This window comes from Battus philenor, unplaced genomic scaffold, assembly GCF_028537555.1.
Source record: "Battus philenor isolate CCGP_79_NKW_IND1 unplaced genomic scaffold, ilBatPhil1.0.hap1 SCAF_5, whole genome shotgun sequence".
In the NCBI taxonomy this organism is placed as follows: Eukaryota; Metazoa; Arthropoda; class Insecta; order Lepidoptera; family Papilionidae; genus Battus; species Battus philenor.
In genome coordinates this window covers 9,289,229-9,307,689 of record NW_027181715.1, presented here as the reverse complement: position 1 = coordinate 9,307,689, position 18,461 = coordinate 9,289,229, and the positions used below count along the sequence as shown (strand labels likewise).

The window sequence follows — 18,461 nt, the reverse complement described above, 5'->3', positions numbered from 1 at the left end:
GAATTTTATTCGTTGTCGTCTTTTCAGCACATAGCCGCCCACTGCAAGGCATCGTCCATATCATTACGCTCAGCAATGCACCATAATCATTACGCTCAGCAAGTAAGTTTAAGATCGTATTGTGGTAGTAAGATACGCAGAGGACGCGTGGATTATATGAGATTGTATCACGGTTGTCAAACCCGTGAACTACGATCGTAAGTCTCAGTCCTCTACTGCTGAACTACCCTTGCTCAATGAATTTTTATTAAAGACTGAAATGTTCTTTTAGTAGCGATGAAGATGTTTTTAATAATTTAAACGACGGATATTTGAAATAATTACTTCATTTTACTTTTACTAACTTTATAACGTAGTAAACCTGGTAGTTCTTTCACGATTGGCATTGCTGTTAGTAAGTAGTTTGTTGTAAGTTATTACGTAGACTGTACAAGGCGATATTCATATATTTATTTTAATTCTAAGTTATGTCATGCAGAATGTCCAGAGCATAAAGTTTTGACATGTGAATAGGATAGTAGTTTGTTGATGTAAAATTTTAAAAGATAACATATGATCACTTACCCCTGCATATGATGTGTAGGCACTTCGATAGTGGCAGAGGCCCGCCGGCGGTCTCCTGCCATGTCTGCAAGCCTCGCAAAATCCGTATCGACATCGGCTAGTCTTGCGGACTTCCGCGATTCCAGTAGTCTTATTTCCTCCAGTTTCTTCTTTAGCTCGATTGGTGTCTAAAAATAAAATAAAAATCTCATAAATATTTGTGTGCTATAAAAAATCTACAAATATGATATATCTACCTATGTATTGTCACATCACAAAATTTTCCTCTAGTCGAATTAGCTTACAACGAATTTTTCGAAATCGCACTGGCAAGACGGGATGAGGTGCCGTTCATCCAAAAATACTTATTTTAAAACTATGATGACAGCTCTTATAGGTAGGGTATATAAATAGAATAAATCTAAAATCATTAACTTAAATTTTACAAACAAGCTTCATTAACTCAATGTTCTTTTGTAAAGTGACATCGAAAGTACTTATCAGTGATTGTTATTTATGTTAGTTGGTTTACTGTATAACACCTTATTGTATGGAGGTTATTTATTTGAGTTAACCTGTTAACGGAAACATAAGATAATTCCATATCGGTTGTGCCCCACTGAGGGGTCATGAAAGTGCGTAATAATATTAGCAGTTGCAGCTATGCTTAAACAATTAGTACACCGTATAAGCGTCATATGTAGGATTATGTAAGGCGGTGGAACAAATCGCGGGTGTGTTCGAGATCGATATGGCCGACCTTCGTGCGGTCTGTGGATGTGACGTCATGACCTAGCGCTGCTGCAACTGGGGCGAGATGCGTTCCGTGTCACAAACTTCGCTTCATGCACGGCTAGACGCTTCAATGGGACGTCTATGCTTTCTACTGAATATATATATATACATATATATATATATATATATATATATATATATATATATATGTATATAGATACACATATATATATTATACATGGTATACATACATAAATATCGTTATTTAAATTTCAATTGTGATTTGATTTACTTACTATCGTTTATTATAATGACTTAACCAATATATATAATATTTTTTTGACAAAACAACATCACAATATTACTAGTGTGGCAATGGTCAAAAAAGAAATTTTATTTTTGTAGATAATTGTTATTTATTATCTATATATAATAAATAAGGCCCTCACTGATTTTTTTAAGTCTATTTATTATTACTTTTCAGTATGTGAATCAGGCAGGGCATTTACACTAAACTAGAATATATTAAGTTGTAATTGTTTATACCGGCGCAAAATACAGTTTTAATATGAGATGTTAATGTTGTATTCAAGGAAATGACGTGTGATGATAATACCGTCACAACTGCGGTTTCGGCTAACGTGTTCCGCGAGTATTGAGTAGTTGACATTGGTGGCATTTTCGTCTTGGACTTCCTTCTACGCTGACGTTTGCGTGATCGACATAACATAATCGGCAGCTCGCCATAAATGGTACGCGCAACAACGTTTCACTTACGACACGTTGGCAATGCTGCCTAATTACAGCGTCTCATGGCCTCCCCTCTAATGTATTCTCACGATGATTGATTAAAAATTATTTTTCATTATCTTTTAATAGCATAAAAAAGGCAAGCTATTAAATTAAAAATATGAAACAATTAAACAGTATACTTAAACAAATTTATATATGTAATTTATTTACAAATTTCATCGGATCATGTGGTTTTTGTCGAGCTAGATTTATAATAAATTTGGTCAACTTATTATGTATTTTATATATTAACAATCAAGTCGGATTGGCAAGGTGAAGTTGCCACTTGCGCAGGATAAATAGCACACGGAACACATAGCCGAGGGGACTTAAGAATACGGAATGGAGACCACGATCTGGCAAGCGCATGTCTACCAGATAGACAGACGATTGTGTTAAGGTCGTCGGAAGAACTGGCTGCAGACTGCTTTCAATCGGTTTAATTGGAAATTTATGGGCAAGCCTTTTGATCAGCAGTGTAACGTCCTGCGGCTGAAATGATGGCGATAATTACATCAAGCAAGATGCTTGAAATAAATTTTTAAAATTAACTTAAAATAAAAATTCAATGAAACTATTGTTTATTTTTTCAAACATGTCGAAAAGGCACCTCGCAAGACTTTAGAGATGGAATCAAACGGTACACTCGGACACGCGCATGGGTCGCTGTCAAGTGAACGTGCGCTGTAATCACATCATGGATACTTTCACCTTAACGCGATTTTGTGCACATAGCGGTCTCTCATTCGCTGCCGGAACAATGAAAGTGGTTCTAATGAGTAAACATTATGCATACCTGTGGATTCTTAAGGTCATACCACGTAGCTTTGCGGAAATGGTACTGAGTAGACCCGAAGGTTGTTAAAATGTTGTCAAGCCCTATCAAGTTAGTGCATTAATGGGCAAATATTTCAAATAATCCATAATCCGGATGTGATTATTTAATGTCAAAAAAAATAATAGGAACTACAACTTGAATATATAAGCTGTCTAGAAATCGACACACATTATTTTTTTATTATTCTTTGTTTTCTACTATCTATCTATCTATACTACTATCCACTCTACTTTCTTTTCTTATTTTCTTGTACAAAAATGAGATGAAAAACTTTTGTTGGATTATTTTTTAAGTAGGAAAATTCTCATAGGTAGAGAAGATCTATATTACCTATGATTAATAAACTGGGTTTAGCGTTTGGCAAATGTTGATCTGTACTAGAAGGTAAAGTAAAAAATTCTTCATATTGAGTGTTTTGTTATATCTAATGAAGATTATCTATATAACACAAATTTATTCTACATAAAAACATTGTTAACATAAGATTGTTTACGAAATTTTAAGACTGGCTCTGTGTAAGTTTGACTATGATTTGCAAAAGATTTTTGTAAATTCAACTTGAATATGCCGATGAACCGCAAGTAATTTTGTAAGTCATAATTTTGATCGTTAAAAGATATAAAGATAGCTTTTATTCAATCTAGATATGTCGTGACTTCCTTTAAACATATTGGAAAGTACACAGCGGTTTAAAAATGACGCTTAGTTGAAAGTTCTTTCGCTACTACTTAAAGATCCGTACAAAATGATAAAACTTGTCTTATATAAATACCGAAATCAATAGACTACGTCGAATCACGAACGCTTTAGTTCTTCACAGATTCCTCGACACCGCGTTATGTAACAAGTGACAACAGTTGCACAACCGAGCCATTCGCTGGCGAAACTTGGCCGCCACGCCGGTGAAAGTTGTCGAATGACTTTGACATGATTATCAATAAGCACAACGTAGTTATTACACTATTAGATCAATGAATACAACTTAACATAGTTGCACTTCAACAAAACGCGTTAACCTTTAGTTGTGGTAAAGTACGTAATGCTACCAGTTTAAAATGTCGTTACCAGTTGTTATTGTAATATGAAAATTAGGTACAGTGTCATTACCAACGGTTGTTAGGTTAGTATTACATCCGCTGGTTGGGAATTTATCTTCTGTATTTATCAAACAATAAATGAATTTTACGGCCATTTCAGTTATTAGAGTTAATATTCATTTAATAAATTTTCCAAATTATTCAACTTACCTAAGCGTTTAAAACGACAGTGGCTGTTAATTATTAATGTACGGGGATTGAACACGGAGTTATATTTATTACATGGTTAATTGAACTTTACTTCCTGGAAGTTATAGGATAAACAAATCGAACAACAAAGCAACAAAGAGCGCAGAAGTGCGATGAGAATCCACTTAAAATAAAAAAACAATGTGCATTTATTTTAAAACGGACAGGATAACAGGTTTAAAATAAACTCTTTGTTCTGAGCTTCAACGACAAAATTATTAAGAAGCGATCATATTTAGAAAGATATGAGTACTTAAATTTGAAGTTAAATTGTGAGGTTATTAAAAAGTTTTTGATGATTTTGATGATTGGATGACACGTAAATTTAATATTCCTCCACGGATCATTCATATTGTAATAATCAGTTGTAGTATTAGAAGTAATATATTATAATATTAGAAGTAATATAATATAATATAATATAATATAATATAATATAATATAATATAATATAATATAATATAATATAATATAATATAATATAATATAATATAATATAATATAATATAATATAATATAATATAATATAATATAATATAATATAATATGATATGATATAATACAATGTAATATAATATAATATACCCGATGTTATACTTGTATCAGCTGTTTGCACTGGGGCAATGCTCTTAAAATGCATTACCTTTGTATTATAGAAAACAATGCACTCCATATCAGTGTGAAGACGAACGATATCAGTGCGATTTCGAGCGGCCACTTTCGTCTGCAATAAATGGCTTACGTGATAAAAATAAACGACGGTTATGTAATGGAAGCCAGAAAATATTATCTTTGGACTATAACAATGCCCAAGGTTTATAATTAATTTGTAATGTCTAGAAAAAACTTTACTTACATTTAATATTTTTGTTTTATGGTCATCATCATCGTATTTCGAATTCAGTAATTATCATAGCAATTGCTATTATTTTAAAAACCAAAAATTATACCAAAATCACCCACGTTTGGCAGGCGGGTAATGTACTTTATGAGAAATAGTCAGCTTTTAAGAACGTTTACATTATGTACTCGTGTGAAAAATAATTCGGTTTTACACTTAGTTTTTCATTTTAAACCTTATATATATAGAAGCTTTTTGTTACTGTTATTGATATTATATATTGATTTATTAAAACGGAATGCATATTCATCGAATCCAAAGACAGAAAGAAGAAAAATAAGTGAAAGAAGCATCTCATATAAAACAAGAGTACTATGATGTCAAGGACGTTGTTTTGGTAAAGGTGATTTATAGCTCCAAGTCCTAATTTTAAGCATTTATTAATATCATCGATGGTAACAGTATTTGTACTGCTTTTTTATCGGACATAAAATTTTTAAAGGCATCAGGAACACCAATTTGAATTGGTATAAGCTTTTCACTTGATAAAATACAAACATAGACACACACACACACACTGTAATTTCTGTCATTTAGAGAATGACTATTGATGACTTTTTTGCGGCCAACAGTGGCGATGGTACGTCTTATGCCTTGTTCAAATTGCATTTAAGATAAAGATTGATTCCTCGATCTCCCATCTAAAATACATTTTAATGTATCTAGGCCCTCCGATATAATCCCATCATACGTGTACTTGATACATAAACTAACTATAAGCAAAATGGTTATATTGTTAGAGCGAGCAATTACTTTAATATTCTACACGGCTACTGTTCACTCATTGAGACGGTGCGTAGCCCTATTTTTTTTCATTTTATATTAAATTACCTTACTTTCTATTTGTAACATAGTATAATGTTGAGAGTGAAGACTTGTATTGGCTCCAATTTTAACTAAACTATTTTTTACCTATACACATACAGTTATAGGTAATAATCTATAGCTGTAAGCCTTCCTTGTATGTACAAAATAATAGTATAGATATATAGCTATAGGTTATTATCTATAGCTGTAAGTTTTCCATACAAATAAATAAATAAAAAACACGGAGTTCCAGGAGGAAATGGAAAATCGGATAAAAGAACACATTCGTAGTCACTCACATTGTGTGCGCTAACGATTAACGAGCGAAGCAAAACGACCGACGCATTACGGAGGCAACAGTCGAAGTTACAAAGGCACGCATGCATAAGCAATTCGGCTGGCAATGGGCGTTCGTGCACCAGCAAATGGGTCAATAGCTCCGCACTATTAGATCTCGCTATCGACATATATAAACGTTGCCTGCACCGAGGCCCGCAATTACTTACTTACACTTAAACGTTCGATTACACTCAACTGTGCTTGTGTGTGTTGAGATTAAATAATAAATGTATCCTGTTAATATATATTCGTGTTCGATAGGCACACAATAGATATTTTTAGAATCGCTCGTTGAGTTGAGAAAACATGTACCCAGATACGCATAATGCGCTCTATGAATGGTAAAAGTAGACTACTACACTGTCACTTAATGTACGGTAAGATCGTGTTCAAAATGTCTTCTGATTATAAGTGTATAAGTAATTTACTACAAAAAAATTAAAGTCTTCGTAGAAGGTGTTAAATTTAAAAAAATACATGAAACATAAAATGTATAAAACAGTCTTAAACAGTCTTAACAATGAATAGCTTTGAAAATGAGTTAACCTTAAAACGGCGTAGTGTGAATTATTTATAATGGTCAAGTCACGTTCGACTTAGCTAAATCAGTTCTCAATCGCAGGATTTGCGATTCTAATCGGATGTGTACGGTTAGGGCAAGCAATCGATTGCTGTGGCCTTGTTTAATTTGCGAATACGAGCGCCGGTTGCAAAGCGGATGCAATGGAACCGGGCACGCGAGCAAGCCCTGCCTCCCCTCCCCGCCGGCACTTGCAGCGCCAACCTTGCCCCAAAAATCCATGACCCACATTGTATAAGACAAAATGCAGCAAGCGTTTTTATTGCCACCATTCTCCTTGAAACGAGAATTTCATTTGTCTGATACGGAGAAAAAAGTATGATCTTGCATTGCTAAATTAAAACGCGGAGACTCGGCCAGGCGTGCATCGCGGCTTTCAGCGAAGGAAGTACATAATTGTTTACCGAGAACATTCTTTTTAATCTTTCGAACTTTGCGCCTGTGTGAAACTAGGTCTCTAGATCGCGCTCAATGACGTTAGGACCAAGTGGCCTACTTAGTCGCGATGCAATCGAAGCCCGATCCTGCATTACTTGCGACCCTCGTTTGCTCTCATTTTGTAGTTATTATACCGCTTCTACACTGAATGCGGTGATAAATTTATCATTGAAATCATAAGACGATGTAGGTCAGCATTCGCTGCTGTACGGAAGTGATCGTTTGGCCGCGCTGTCAATGGTGATGCAAGGCTGTATCGCAAAAGATTCATTTGTCACGGCTGAAAGGTTCGTACGCCGAGCGTTGAGTTAAATGATGTCATGTCGTAGAGAATAGTAATTTCTGAATCTACGTCATATTTAGTCGTCACTAGCAATATCTAGCGTAGGCCTGACGCGTTGATGACGTCACGGGAAGTATCTAATACATACTAATGCCATCCACGTCGGCGCATACCTAACGATACGCTCGCGTTTCTTAAATTTCACATTGCATGTTACGCAATAAAACAAGAAATCTGCGCAAGGACGTAGTCGATGTTTCAACATCTGAGTCGATGCTATAATCTCATCATTTACGTGCGTCGCTTAGAAAAGTGAGCGTTTCACCTTGGGATGCCTGCAAGTACGGCTGCCTCTCTATTCTTAAATATCGAAATAGCTTTAAATACGTTCGAGAGTTCGGTTAGCAAGCACGCAGGCGTCGTGACCCAGCCTGACCCAAAAACAGACCGGCCCACCGCGCCCTGTGTTACCACTTGATAACGGATATAGGAAACCTGTTCACTGTGCTAACGCAACATACGCACTGCCAACAAAACCGTTACTTTGTTACCCGCAGGCGACCTAGGACTTATTACTGGTGTGTTACTAACATTGACATTGCTAAAGCGTTAAGAGGATTCTACAATTAACATATTTCATTACGAGCCAAATGTCACTTATCAGCTGTCGAAGCCTGGGCTGGGGTACTTTATTAAAATTCAATAGAGTCGCCTTGAGTTTTTTTTTTTGGATTTTTATATTATGTGTCCAAATGTAGTTAGTTCTTGCTGATGCATGTACGATATTTCACAGGTAAATAAAGATTAAAAGGGGCTAAATGTATAGCACGTTTTCTGTTAATGGTAAACCTTATTCAAAAGTAGTCTGAAATTATAAAAAGCGCAATAATATTAAAAAATAAGAAAAAAGCGAAAAAGCGTTTTCAAAATTCAGATTACTTCATATTAAAATTAATTATTATTTACTATCTGTCCAAATTTTGTACTGCAAGAAGTTATTAGGCCTGTTGCATTCCAATAGAATTTTTTATAAAGAAATGTAACAGATCGATACAGGTGATTAATTGTAAGTGTTAAAGCTTTTTGCTGCTAGATGAGCTATTTACTCACCGCCTTAAAGTTTTGTTACTCTTATAATCTATCTGTATACTTTTATTTTATATGCAATATAAATCTTGGCTTGTTGCTTATTATAAGAAAAATAGGTCAAATTGTAATGTTAAATTTTAGGTAAAAGTAAATAAAATTCGTATAAATGTAATAGGACAATGTTTTCGTGTCACGATAAAGGAAAACGCAAGTGGAGGTCGAGTTTCGAATAGGGGCAATGCGTCGTCACCGGTTCAATATCAGAAATTCTGGGTCAGTGGGTCAGCATGCCGGAGAGGCCCGCGCGGCAATGCTTGCCGCTTGTTATTATAAGTTTAGTCTTCTCTTTATTAAGAGTTAGAAATCTCTAGCCAAATAATCACCTGCCAAAACGTTCAAACACATGTAAGCCCACATTGTTTTATATCAAACTCTGTAAATTTCTTTACCATTTCATGAGATCAAGGTCGAAAATTAACAAAAAAAAATTAAACATAATCCGACTCGGCGAGGTTACCGAAATACTCGTAAGCGATCGTGGCGACATCCGCCCACGTGTTAATGATTCTGGTGTGTTACTGTTAAAACGAAACCCGAAAACGAGTTATTTTGCGCCGCTGACTCAGCCCACTCGACGCGTTACCAGATATATTACTAAACTGATACATTATCACGAATTTTTCTAAAGTTTTATGCTTGTTTTTATACAGCAGAAAAATAACTAGGTAGACAGGAGGATCACTGGATTGTATATGATCTGTACATCAGTAAGTCGCTGCAAGAAGTTTGAGAAAATCTGACCTAATAACGTTTATTCTCAGTAATTTCTTAGAGGTTTATGTCTATAGTTAGTTATAGTTGTAGTGGCAGTTGGCGTAGCGCATCGCTCCTTCTATTCGGCCGTTGGAGCCGAAAAGTTTTCGAGTGGCGACCAGGAGCCGGCGGTAGCGGCGTGGGTAGGCCTACTAGGTGGAGTACCATATAATAAAAGTCGCGAGAAGCGCAAGCCTTGCAGTTGACGCTTATTGGCTAACATCTAACAAAATACAACCAGTTAACTCCGTATATTTTATGCATGTTTGTCAGCAGTGCATCATTTATATCCAGCTCGACACTCGTCTCGATGTTGCCTAATGGTACAACTCTATGTATAATACATATTATTCGTGAAACTATTCCAAGGTGAGTGCAACGAGGTCATCCATAAAGGGCTGGCATTGTTAACTTTGCGGACTTGGAGGACATTGTAATGAAAATAAAATCTAATGTTTAATATTAGAAATTATGTTATAGGATATTGATTTATATTGTACTTCTCTGTAAACAAGATATGTTTGTAGGCAGACACGTCATTTATTTTATTGAAATAGGTGAAATAAATTTTGCAAAGCAAGGAATTCATGCAGTTAAGTAATAGGGCATGAAACAATATAAATGTCTAGTTTGGCTGAATAGTAAGTATTTAGTCTACGAAAATTACAATAACCTGTTAGGCCTGTATGCTTAAAGTTTATTTTAGCTTACAGATTTGTTTTGTCTAAAATATTACATAAATTATACGAGTGCTCTGCTTTGGAATAGCACTATTGACGCTCTCTACCTGACGAATGGGAATAAAGTACGAAGTTAGTAAAATCTTAAGTTGTATTTATATCGAATAGCAATGGAAGAATATTTGCTCTTTTTAGTTTCCAAGTCATTTGTCAAATGTTCTTAACTAAAGTATTGTTCTAAATTGAAAAAAAAAAGTTGCCTCTTTTGTTAAACATTTGGTGTTCGCTACCTCATGTTATGCACGCGTCTGCACAAACGAATGCTTAAACCAACTACTAGCGTTATCTTATCAACCTTGATTTATATCGAAACTATGTCACCACTGACCGTACGTCACTTAAAGTCTTACGAAACGAATATAAGAAAATAGACGGGAAACGAATTGTGATAGTTAAAAACTTTTCATCTAAAAAGGTTTTTTACGATTTTCATAAGTTTTGTTTTGTTAATTTATTTGGGATTTGAAACTGATGACGTTAAGTATAATGTTTTTATGTAGAAATAATTGCCCGTACGTAAGACGTTATTAGCAACTGTTTTGATTTTTTTCTCTGTCTACTGTAAGAATTGTGTTAGCAAAAAGCGGACGTTTGTTCTCTCGGAACAGCTCATGTAGGATAATTATAGTGAGCGCAACACACGCCTCGCGCTTGACTGTAAACAAGCGTTTTCTCTTCCCATGGTTTCTTTGCCGATGACCGCTCGCCGGGCGTCGGTTCCGTATACGTACCTATCGGCAAAAAACCCACGTACGACTAGAAATGATCGAAGGGGAAACTTGCAAATTACATTTCAATACAGCTTAACGGCGCTCTTGATGTCATAAATTACTTTACGATCGTCGTTCACTGTACACTTTGCAATTTGCTTATTTAAACTGTAAACAAATACATATTAAATTAATAATTTTCTTTTGCAATCGAAACGTCGATTACCATCGACGTAAAAAAATGTCAGGGAATCGCAAATATTATATAACATATGGATTATATAATATTTGCGATCATTAATGCTTTCGCCCTCTATGCCGCTAATACGATATAATTACGATATTATTGCCGGTTATGCTCGTTGCCTTCTACGACATATAATGTTAAGAGTAGACGCTATCAGAACCGTACTATATTGTACGCATAGTTCAAACTAGATAACAATATTGTTATGACGATTGATATAAATTTTTACATTACCCGAGTGTTCAAATATCTTTGTATATCATTTTAAGTATTAGAAATTGCATAATGCATTAAAAAAGTGTGAGTTAGTATAATCGTTCAACTATTGTTACGTCTGAAACAAAGTCAGTCCGTAAAGGCCGCAACAATGTATTGTGTAAAAGTAAGTGAATCTGAACGGTACATGGGCAGCACTTTCACGCTCGACGCGGGCGCGGCGAATCGGCCCGTTCTTACGACCTCAGAAGACGAAAGGCGCGGTTGCAAATGCAGGGAAATCACACCGTTTACGTAACTTGTAATAGCCTACTTCGAACGTCGGCGAGCAATAGACGCTTTTAACTTACTGCACATTACTGTAACACTGCGAAATGCTCCCGTTGACAAAACATTAATATAATTTTTTTTAAGCAGTAACAAATATGGGGTGATTGATTAGGTGTAAAATTTTAAAGGAGTGAATGTGTTACGTTAATGCGTTAAAAATGTATTGTACACAGTATACAAAATTCCTATACATAAAAAATATATCGCAATTACATTTTTTAATATTTTTGTCTCTGTCCGGCTAATTTCTGAAAGTGTTGGACCGATTTTATAGGGATATTTATTACAATAAGGCTACATTTATGTTAGAATTTTTTTCTAATATAATAATCCGGCTACAAAAATCAGTGCGAGCTACGGGAAGCGGGCGCGTGGCAGCGAGTAATAAATAATGTATAAAACGCGTTATCAAAATTCGAATTACTACGTATTAAATAATTATTGTTGCTGTCTGTCCCTGTGACTTAGCACTGCCAGAAGTTACTGACCTGTCGAATTTCAAAAGAAATAATCAAAATTTCAGAGTGATCCCTTTATACAAGATGAGAGAAAATAATTGTAAAAACTTTATAGGTTTTTACTGACAAATGAGCTGTACAATCCCCTTGAATATTTCGCTAAAAATAAAAACAAAGAAAAAATTAAGAACAAGCAATGAATAATCGATGGACGCAGCAAGCAGGCAATGGCAGCTTATGATAAAAATAAAAATGAATTTATCGATCCCTAAAAAAAAGTTGCAGTCGACTAAGGAGTGTAGTGACGTTATTTCTGGGAAGCGAGTATTCTGCTGAGCTTTAGCGGTTGTTCTACTTAGCGCGGGGCCGACGAGCGGCGAGGTCGCTGATGTTCCACCTCCGACGGCTAACGGTCCCCGCGGCGCCGCGCACGTGAAAATAATTCTTGACGCGATTTTGTAACCAATACCGTTACATTGTTCCGGCCTCCCTACTTCTTGACCGCTCACTCTAAATTTACTTTATTTACGATATGTCATCTGTAATGGAACGTCCATTTGCATATGTGTGTGTGTATATATATATATCTGTACTTATATATATATATATATATGTACAGATATATACTTATGTATATATGTGTATATATACACATAAATATCTATATGTATATACCGCCCAATGTGTTGTTAATGAAAAATCATTTCTATTATGGCCATACGACATGTACTGCTGAACAAAGGCCTCTTCTATAAATTTCCAATAAGACTGGTTGGAACCTTCTTGCATCCAATGTTTTATAATAACCTAAACACGGTCGTCATCTGTCCACTTTGTGAGTTGACACTCCAAAACCTGCCGCTACAACTTGCCAATACGCTGGGCTATGGCGGTTACTTTCGTTTGTTTATAGATCTCATTCCAGATTCAATCTCGTAGAGAAATCCCGAACGTAGCCTATTCGGTAAATTTTTTCTTAATTTTTTAGGCACGAAGAAGTTTCTTATGGAGACAAAAAATTAAGAAATCGGTGTGAAATGTAGTGAAAATATTTTTTTTAACACCCTAACCACAGAGTAAATTAAAATTCCTATTCCTGGTTTTGCAGCATTTTAATACAATGTCAATCAAAATAACAAAAAAGGCGTGTAAGGATATAACGTAATAATTTTTTTTTGTGTAATAAAGATATAAATGAAAATGTAATTACAATATTACTAAAGCCTTGAGTGTAAGTTAAGATATATCAATACACAATGTGATAACTTTCTATTTTTTAATTATATTTTTTTAATTAGTAATTTTAGGACTGCGTAAGATCTAGTTTTGATAGTACGGAATCTGTTTGTGCAGTTACAAATATTTTTTATATCTTTTTCTAATTCCCAAGGAATGAAAACGTAAAAATCAGTATATCACTCATTCGGAGTGGAAGGAGTTTTGTATGTTAGCAATTATGTTTATTATTTGCTTTTGTTCCATTTAGAAGCACGTCGTGTTCGGGTGAGTCAGACGCGGTTGATCCGTTTCGATTGCGATCCAGCGCAGCGCGCGAGTGCTTTGCCGTCACTTGTCGAGTAAATCGGTGTAAATTACGTATGACGCCCGCCCGACGCACCAACGGGGAATACCGCGTCACAACAGATAATTATTTTCTCACAAAAAGGCCGGAGCCGACGTAATTTCCAATGTGCAATTTCATTTGCTGGCCAGTTTATCTGTATTTGTCCATTCCACGAAGTGCGAGTTGTATCAATATTCTGTACAACAATTAAATAGATTATTTTTCATTATTAAAATAATATATCTTTATAATGTTTTATTTTTTCATGGTACGCCTTTGAAATATGTTATGTACTTACAATTTATTTACGATCATATGGCAATTAACTGCGCAGTTTGTGGCTAGAGACGTGTAAATAACGATATTATGTTATCATATTAACTTGTTTTCATGTAAGTGACGAGCGTCGAATGTGACGTAAACTACGCTGCCTATCTGTGCCGGCAGTTATCTGGCACAAGCACGGCATCGATGTAAACAAAGTGCGCATTGACCTTTATGTATTTTTTACGGCTTACACAAACCCGGAATAATTAATGTAATTATACAATATTCTAATTTATTTGACGCCATTTTTGTGACCAGCACCAAATATTTTAATTTTATTAACCAAACGATCCTCTTGTCCTGGGTAAAGTTCTGTTAACTCTTTTGGACCTTTTATAAGGAGTAATCAAAAAGACTTTACTTATAACTTTGCAACCATTAAGAGATACACGAAAGAAGCTTTTAAAGTAAAAACGAGACGAGTTTTTTTTTAAATATCAAATATTTTTTTATACATATTTAATATTATAAAAAAAGAATGATAATTTTTGGACAGAAGATATACAACATACTACACGGATTTGTATTTATACCATGAAAGTTAACATTGAATAAAAAATTATATTCGACTTATTTTAAATGGAAGTAATATCATCGCAGTGTAACATTGTATGATTTTTTTTTATTTTGGATCCCCTTAATTAGCTTTCATAGCCTCACTAAGGGTCTCGGCGTATAGATTGAAAAATACTGCGTAAACTATTAGTTTTATAAGAGTTACACCATAGTTTTCAATCTTTAGCGTACAAAAGTATTCAATAATTATTTATAAATATAAGTCTTATTTAAAAATTTTAATACATTAAATATAAGAATTTTAGTAGATGGTTTATATGATCGTAGTTGCAGAATAAAATCGATTTCTTTGGTGCAGATGAAGCGTGGCCGTGAATGAGTGAGAGCGCGGCACGTCACATTGGCGCGGCGACGTCATATTGTATGCTTACGCACGCAAGGCCGGCAACACTCGCCGGTTGGTCATATACAATTCGCTATCGCCGCTAACGTTCAAAGCAACAATGACAGGAAATTAAAAGAAATCGTTATCTACAACGTTAATTTTTAAAAAAGTTAATTAAAAGTCGCTTAAGATGTTGGTTCTTCTTTAAAGTGTCTACGTTACACAGGTTTCGTTGCTTGGCCAGATTTGATTATAAATACTTGTTATCTATGGACGAAGAGGTTAGAGCGACCTAGAACTCGTTAATATCTTATCAGATAATGTTAAAATTTTCATTTCTACTACAATTCCGAAATACAAAGGGTGTCACGGTCAATTGAATGCTTATCGAAAATCGAAAGTGATTGATACGTCGGAGCGACTTGCAGTCAGACTTATTTCAAATTAAGAGATAAAAGTTAAAAAAAATGTCGCCGAGTTCGTGGTAGCCGGTGTATTTAGCGTGGTTAGGTCCGACCGGACGCGAGAGCCGGCCGATTTGTAAGACAAACATGTTTTTAACGAAGAATGATTTTAAAAATAGCTTATGATGACGCTACAGTTTTCTATTTCTGACCACAGCACCGGTTTTCACTCGTAAAACGTTTGTAATGAAGTCGTTCTATTTTAACTGAAAGAAATACTTTTTTTGAAGAGAGTTTATATTGTTGTACATCCTGGTACCGTATAAAATATACAAAGGCTCGAGGTTACTTTTACAAGGAAGTTATTAACAAAATAGTAGTATGTTTTATAGTGATCGCTTAATACAGAGTGATACGAAATAGGTGTAAAAGCCTTAAAGATTTTGTTAAAAAATGAGGTATAATACATTCATCCCTTTAAAGTTTTTATACCTTTAACCAATGAGGTATAAAGAACAATCTTTTAAAATTGGAAATTATTTGGAATTAAGTAACTAGGCAATTTAATTACGATTGGAATTATTACAGTGGTAAATACCGAAACTACCAGCTAAATTTCAACACGTAAAAACTTACGTAGTTTATATAGTGCGTCTGTTTAAAGTTAGATATAAGCGAAGTGGTAAGTCATTTAAAATGGAACAAATTTTTGTAGCAACGGATTGATGTCGTTACGCGTAAGAGCAGGGGAAAATCTCATTCCAATTATGTACAGTTGTTTGTGGTAACGGTGCCGAGGCGACCGAATTTCGAGCTCGCGTAAGTGCCACGTTCCGGCGCCGAAGAAGGTTGCGTGTACGCCGCGTGGCCGGCCTTAAAGTCGGCTTTGGTTTATTTATCGATCGAAATGATCGTGAGAAAATTACATCCAAAATACCCGAAATGCGCACATAATGTTTGCTAATTACAAAACTTTCTCTTAAATACCTTAAGAATTTGTGTAGGGCGAAAATTCTTATCGGTTTATCTTTATTTTACTGAGATTTAATAAAATTTAAAAAATGAATCAATTTTAAATTACTATTCAATTTTTAAAAAATAGTTGGTTACCTTTTTAAAAATTAATATAGAAATTGATGTAAAATATAAGTCGTGAAATGCTTGCGCTTAAAGTACTTTTTTTTGGTATATAATATATATTTATATATATATTTGTACACGTTATTATATATGGTTTTAAATGCTATTTAACAGTGCGATTTTGCTGTGTAGTAATAAAATAAAATGTAATCGCCTAATCGGTCGCATTTTGAATGGTTCGAAAACAGTGGACAGGCGTTCACGTAAGACACGCAACGCGTTCTTAACAACACAAAAATACTCGTGGCACTGTGACGTCGGACATAGATATCGTGACACGACAGTTAACTGTTTGCCGGTAAAAAAGCGCGCTTGGCCGGCACTTACGTAATCCACATAAACAAATCATCTTATTTACCGGCATTTATCACTAGCTCCTACGAGTTCGAGTCGATTTCCTTGTAGGACTTGGGATGTATAACAGAAATGCGAGTAACAACGAATAATTACATATTTCTGAATATATGTACTTATTTTTGCGATAAGCTATCGTTTGATAGGGACATAGCATTCTTCGTGTTGCGCTGTGTAGTTCGGTGCCCTGCGTATGGACTGGGGTCAATAGCAGCGCCTCCGTGCCCTTGTTTTCGCAGCATGTGCAGCACCAATGCTTTTAATAGATAATCTCATTTGATGCTAATGTTACCGACAGATAATAACACTATCGGCCAATACCTTCGCTAGTGTAGTGCAAAATGATGTAGGCACGAGTCGTTGAAATCTTTTACTTATGTGTTTGACATTGAAGTTCCGAAATTTACAAATAATTTAGGTTGGTGTGGTGTAAGATTATCTAGACGAGGATCTATTTCAATGTAAGGTCGTAAACAGTTTCTTTATCATTAATATTTTTATGTTTATTGGTATAATTTTGGTGGTGGCGGAAAGACACTGGATGCGGGCAGCGCAAGATCGAACGGTCATAGCGATCTTTGAGAGAGGCCTATGTTTGGCAGTAGGCGTCTATTGGTTGATATGACAATGATGATGATGATGAATTTTTTTTTGGTTTTTGTTTTCAAAAGTTGTACCGACCTCAGCGGCAGGGGCGTGGACCCGCACGCGCAGCTCGTCCGAGTCGTAGTCGTGGCACAGCACGTCGGCGCGCACCTCGCGCCCATTGTACGTGAGGAACACCCTCTGACCAGGCTGCAGGCGGACGCCGACCAGCCCGCGGAAACCGGGCCCGATCAGTTCCGCGTCGCGGTACTCGCGGCTCACTTTCCCGCCGTCGAAACGCACCGTGTACCGAGTGTTCGGCGTCAAGTTAATGCAGTTGTTATTCTCGGGGAACGGCGCCGGCGTCTTCACCGCCTGAATCATACCCGAATAGTACAGACCATCGTCAGCGAGCGCTGCGACGCGCGTCCCTATGATGGAGCGCTTCGCGAGCCTTTTCCCGGTCGACATCGTGCTGGCAATCCGAGCGAGCGCACTACGCGCACACTGAATGCGTCCGGCAGTCCACTCTCCAACTTCTCTCACAAGTTCACTCAGATTTTTCAAATCGCTCGGCGCACACGTTTCGCGGGATATCCGTCACAGAATTTCGGAAAACTGATTATTAAATTTGGCGACTCCGTACACTGGTCCCGGTTCGGCTCTTCCGTGGGCCGAGGCTGATTGCGGCTCTCGCGCGGAAACATAATACGAGGGCAAGGTCCTCGAAGATCGGGACAAAGGAAAATCCGTTCGCGGCAGTAAACTTCGCACGCAAGTTCGCAGCGAACGACCTCAATAGACACGGTTCAGACGAGAACTGGCGTGCGTGAGGCGCGACACCGGCCGGCCGGCGAGCGGGAGCGGCGACCGTCCGTCTCGCTTCTTTGTTTTGATACTCAGCTGTTTTGAGGAAGAAAGGGTGTGCGGTGTGCGGTGTTGGTGCGAGCGAGAAGGCTGCCCGGCCGGCATCGGACCGGCGTGAGTACTCGGGCGGGCTCGTTACTCAGAGCGGGCGGCGGGTCGCCCACGCCCGACGCT

General features: G+C 36.4%; 1 protein-coding gene across 1 annotated transcript in view; it reads right to left on the bottom strand.

Annotated features, from left to right (window-relative positions):
- Glut4EF (Glucose transporter 4 enhancer factor) overlaps nucleotides 1-18,228 on the bottom strand; it is a 60,554-nt gene extending 42,326 nt beyond the window's left edge. The window contains exons 1-2 of the mRNA XM_068773110.1: nucleotides 17,517-18,228; nucleotides 565-731 (exon numbers count right to left, since the gene is read on the bottom strand). Of these exons, the coding sequence (XP_068629211.1) occupies nucleotides 565-731; nucleotides 17,517-17,891 (542 nt within the window). The 5' untranslated portion in view covers nucleotides 17,892-18,228. The remainder of the gene's footprint in view (nucleotides 1-564; nucleotides 732-17,516) is intronic.
- Between the last annotated feature and the right edge of the window lie 233 nt (nucleotides 18,229-18,461).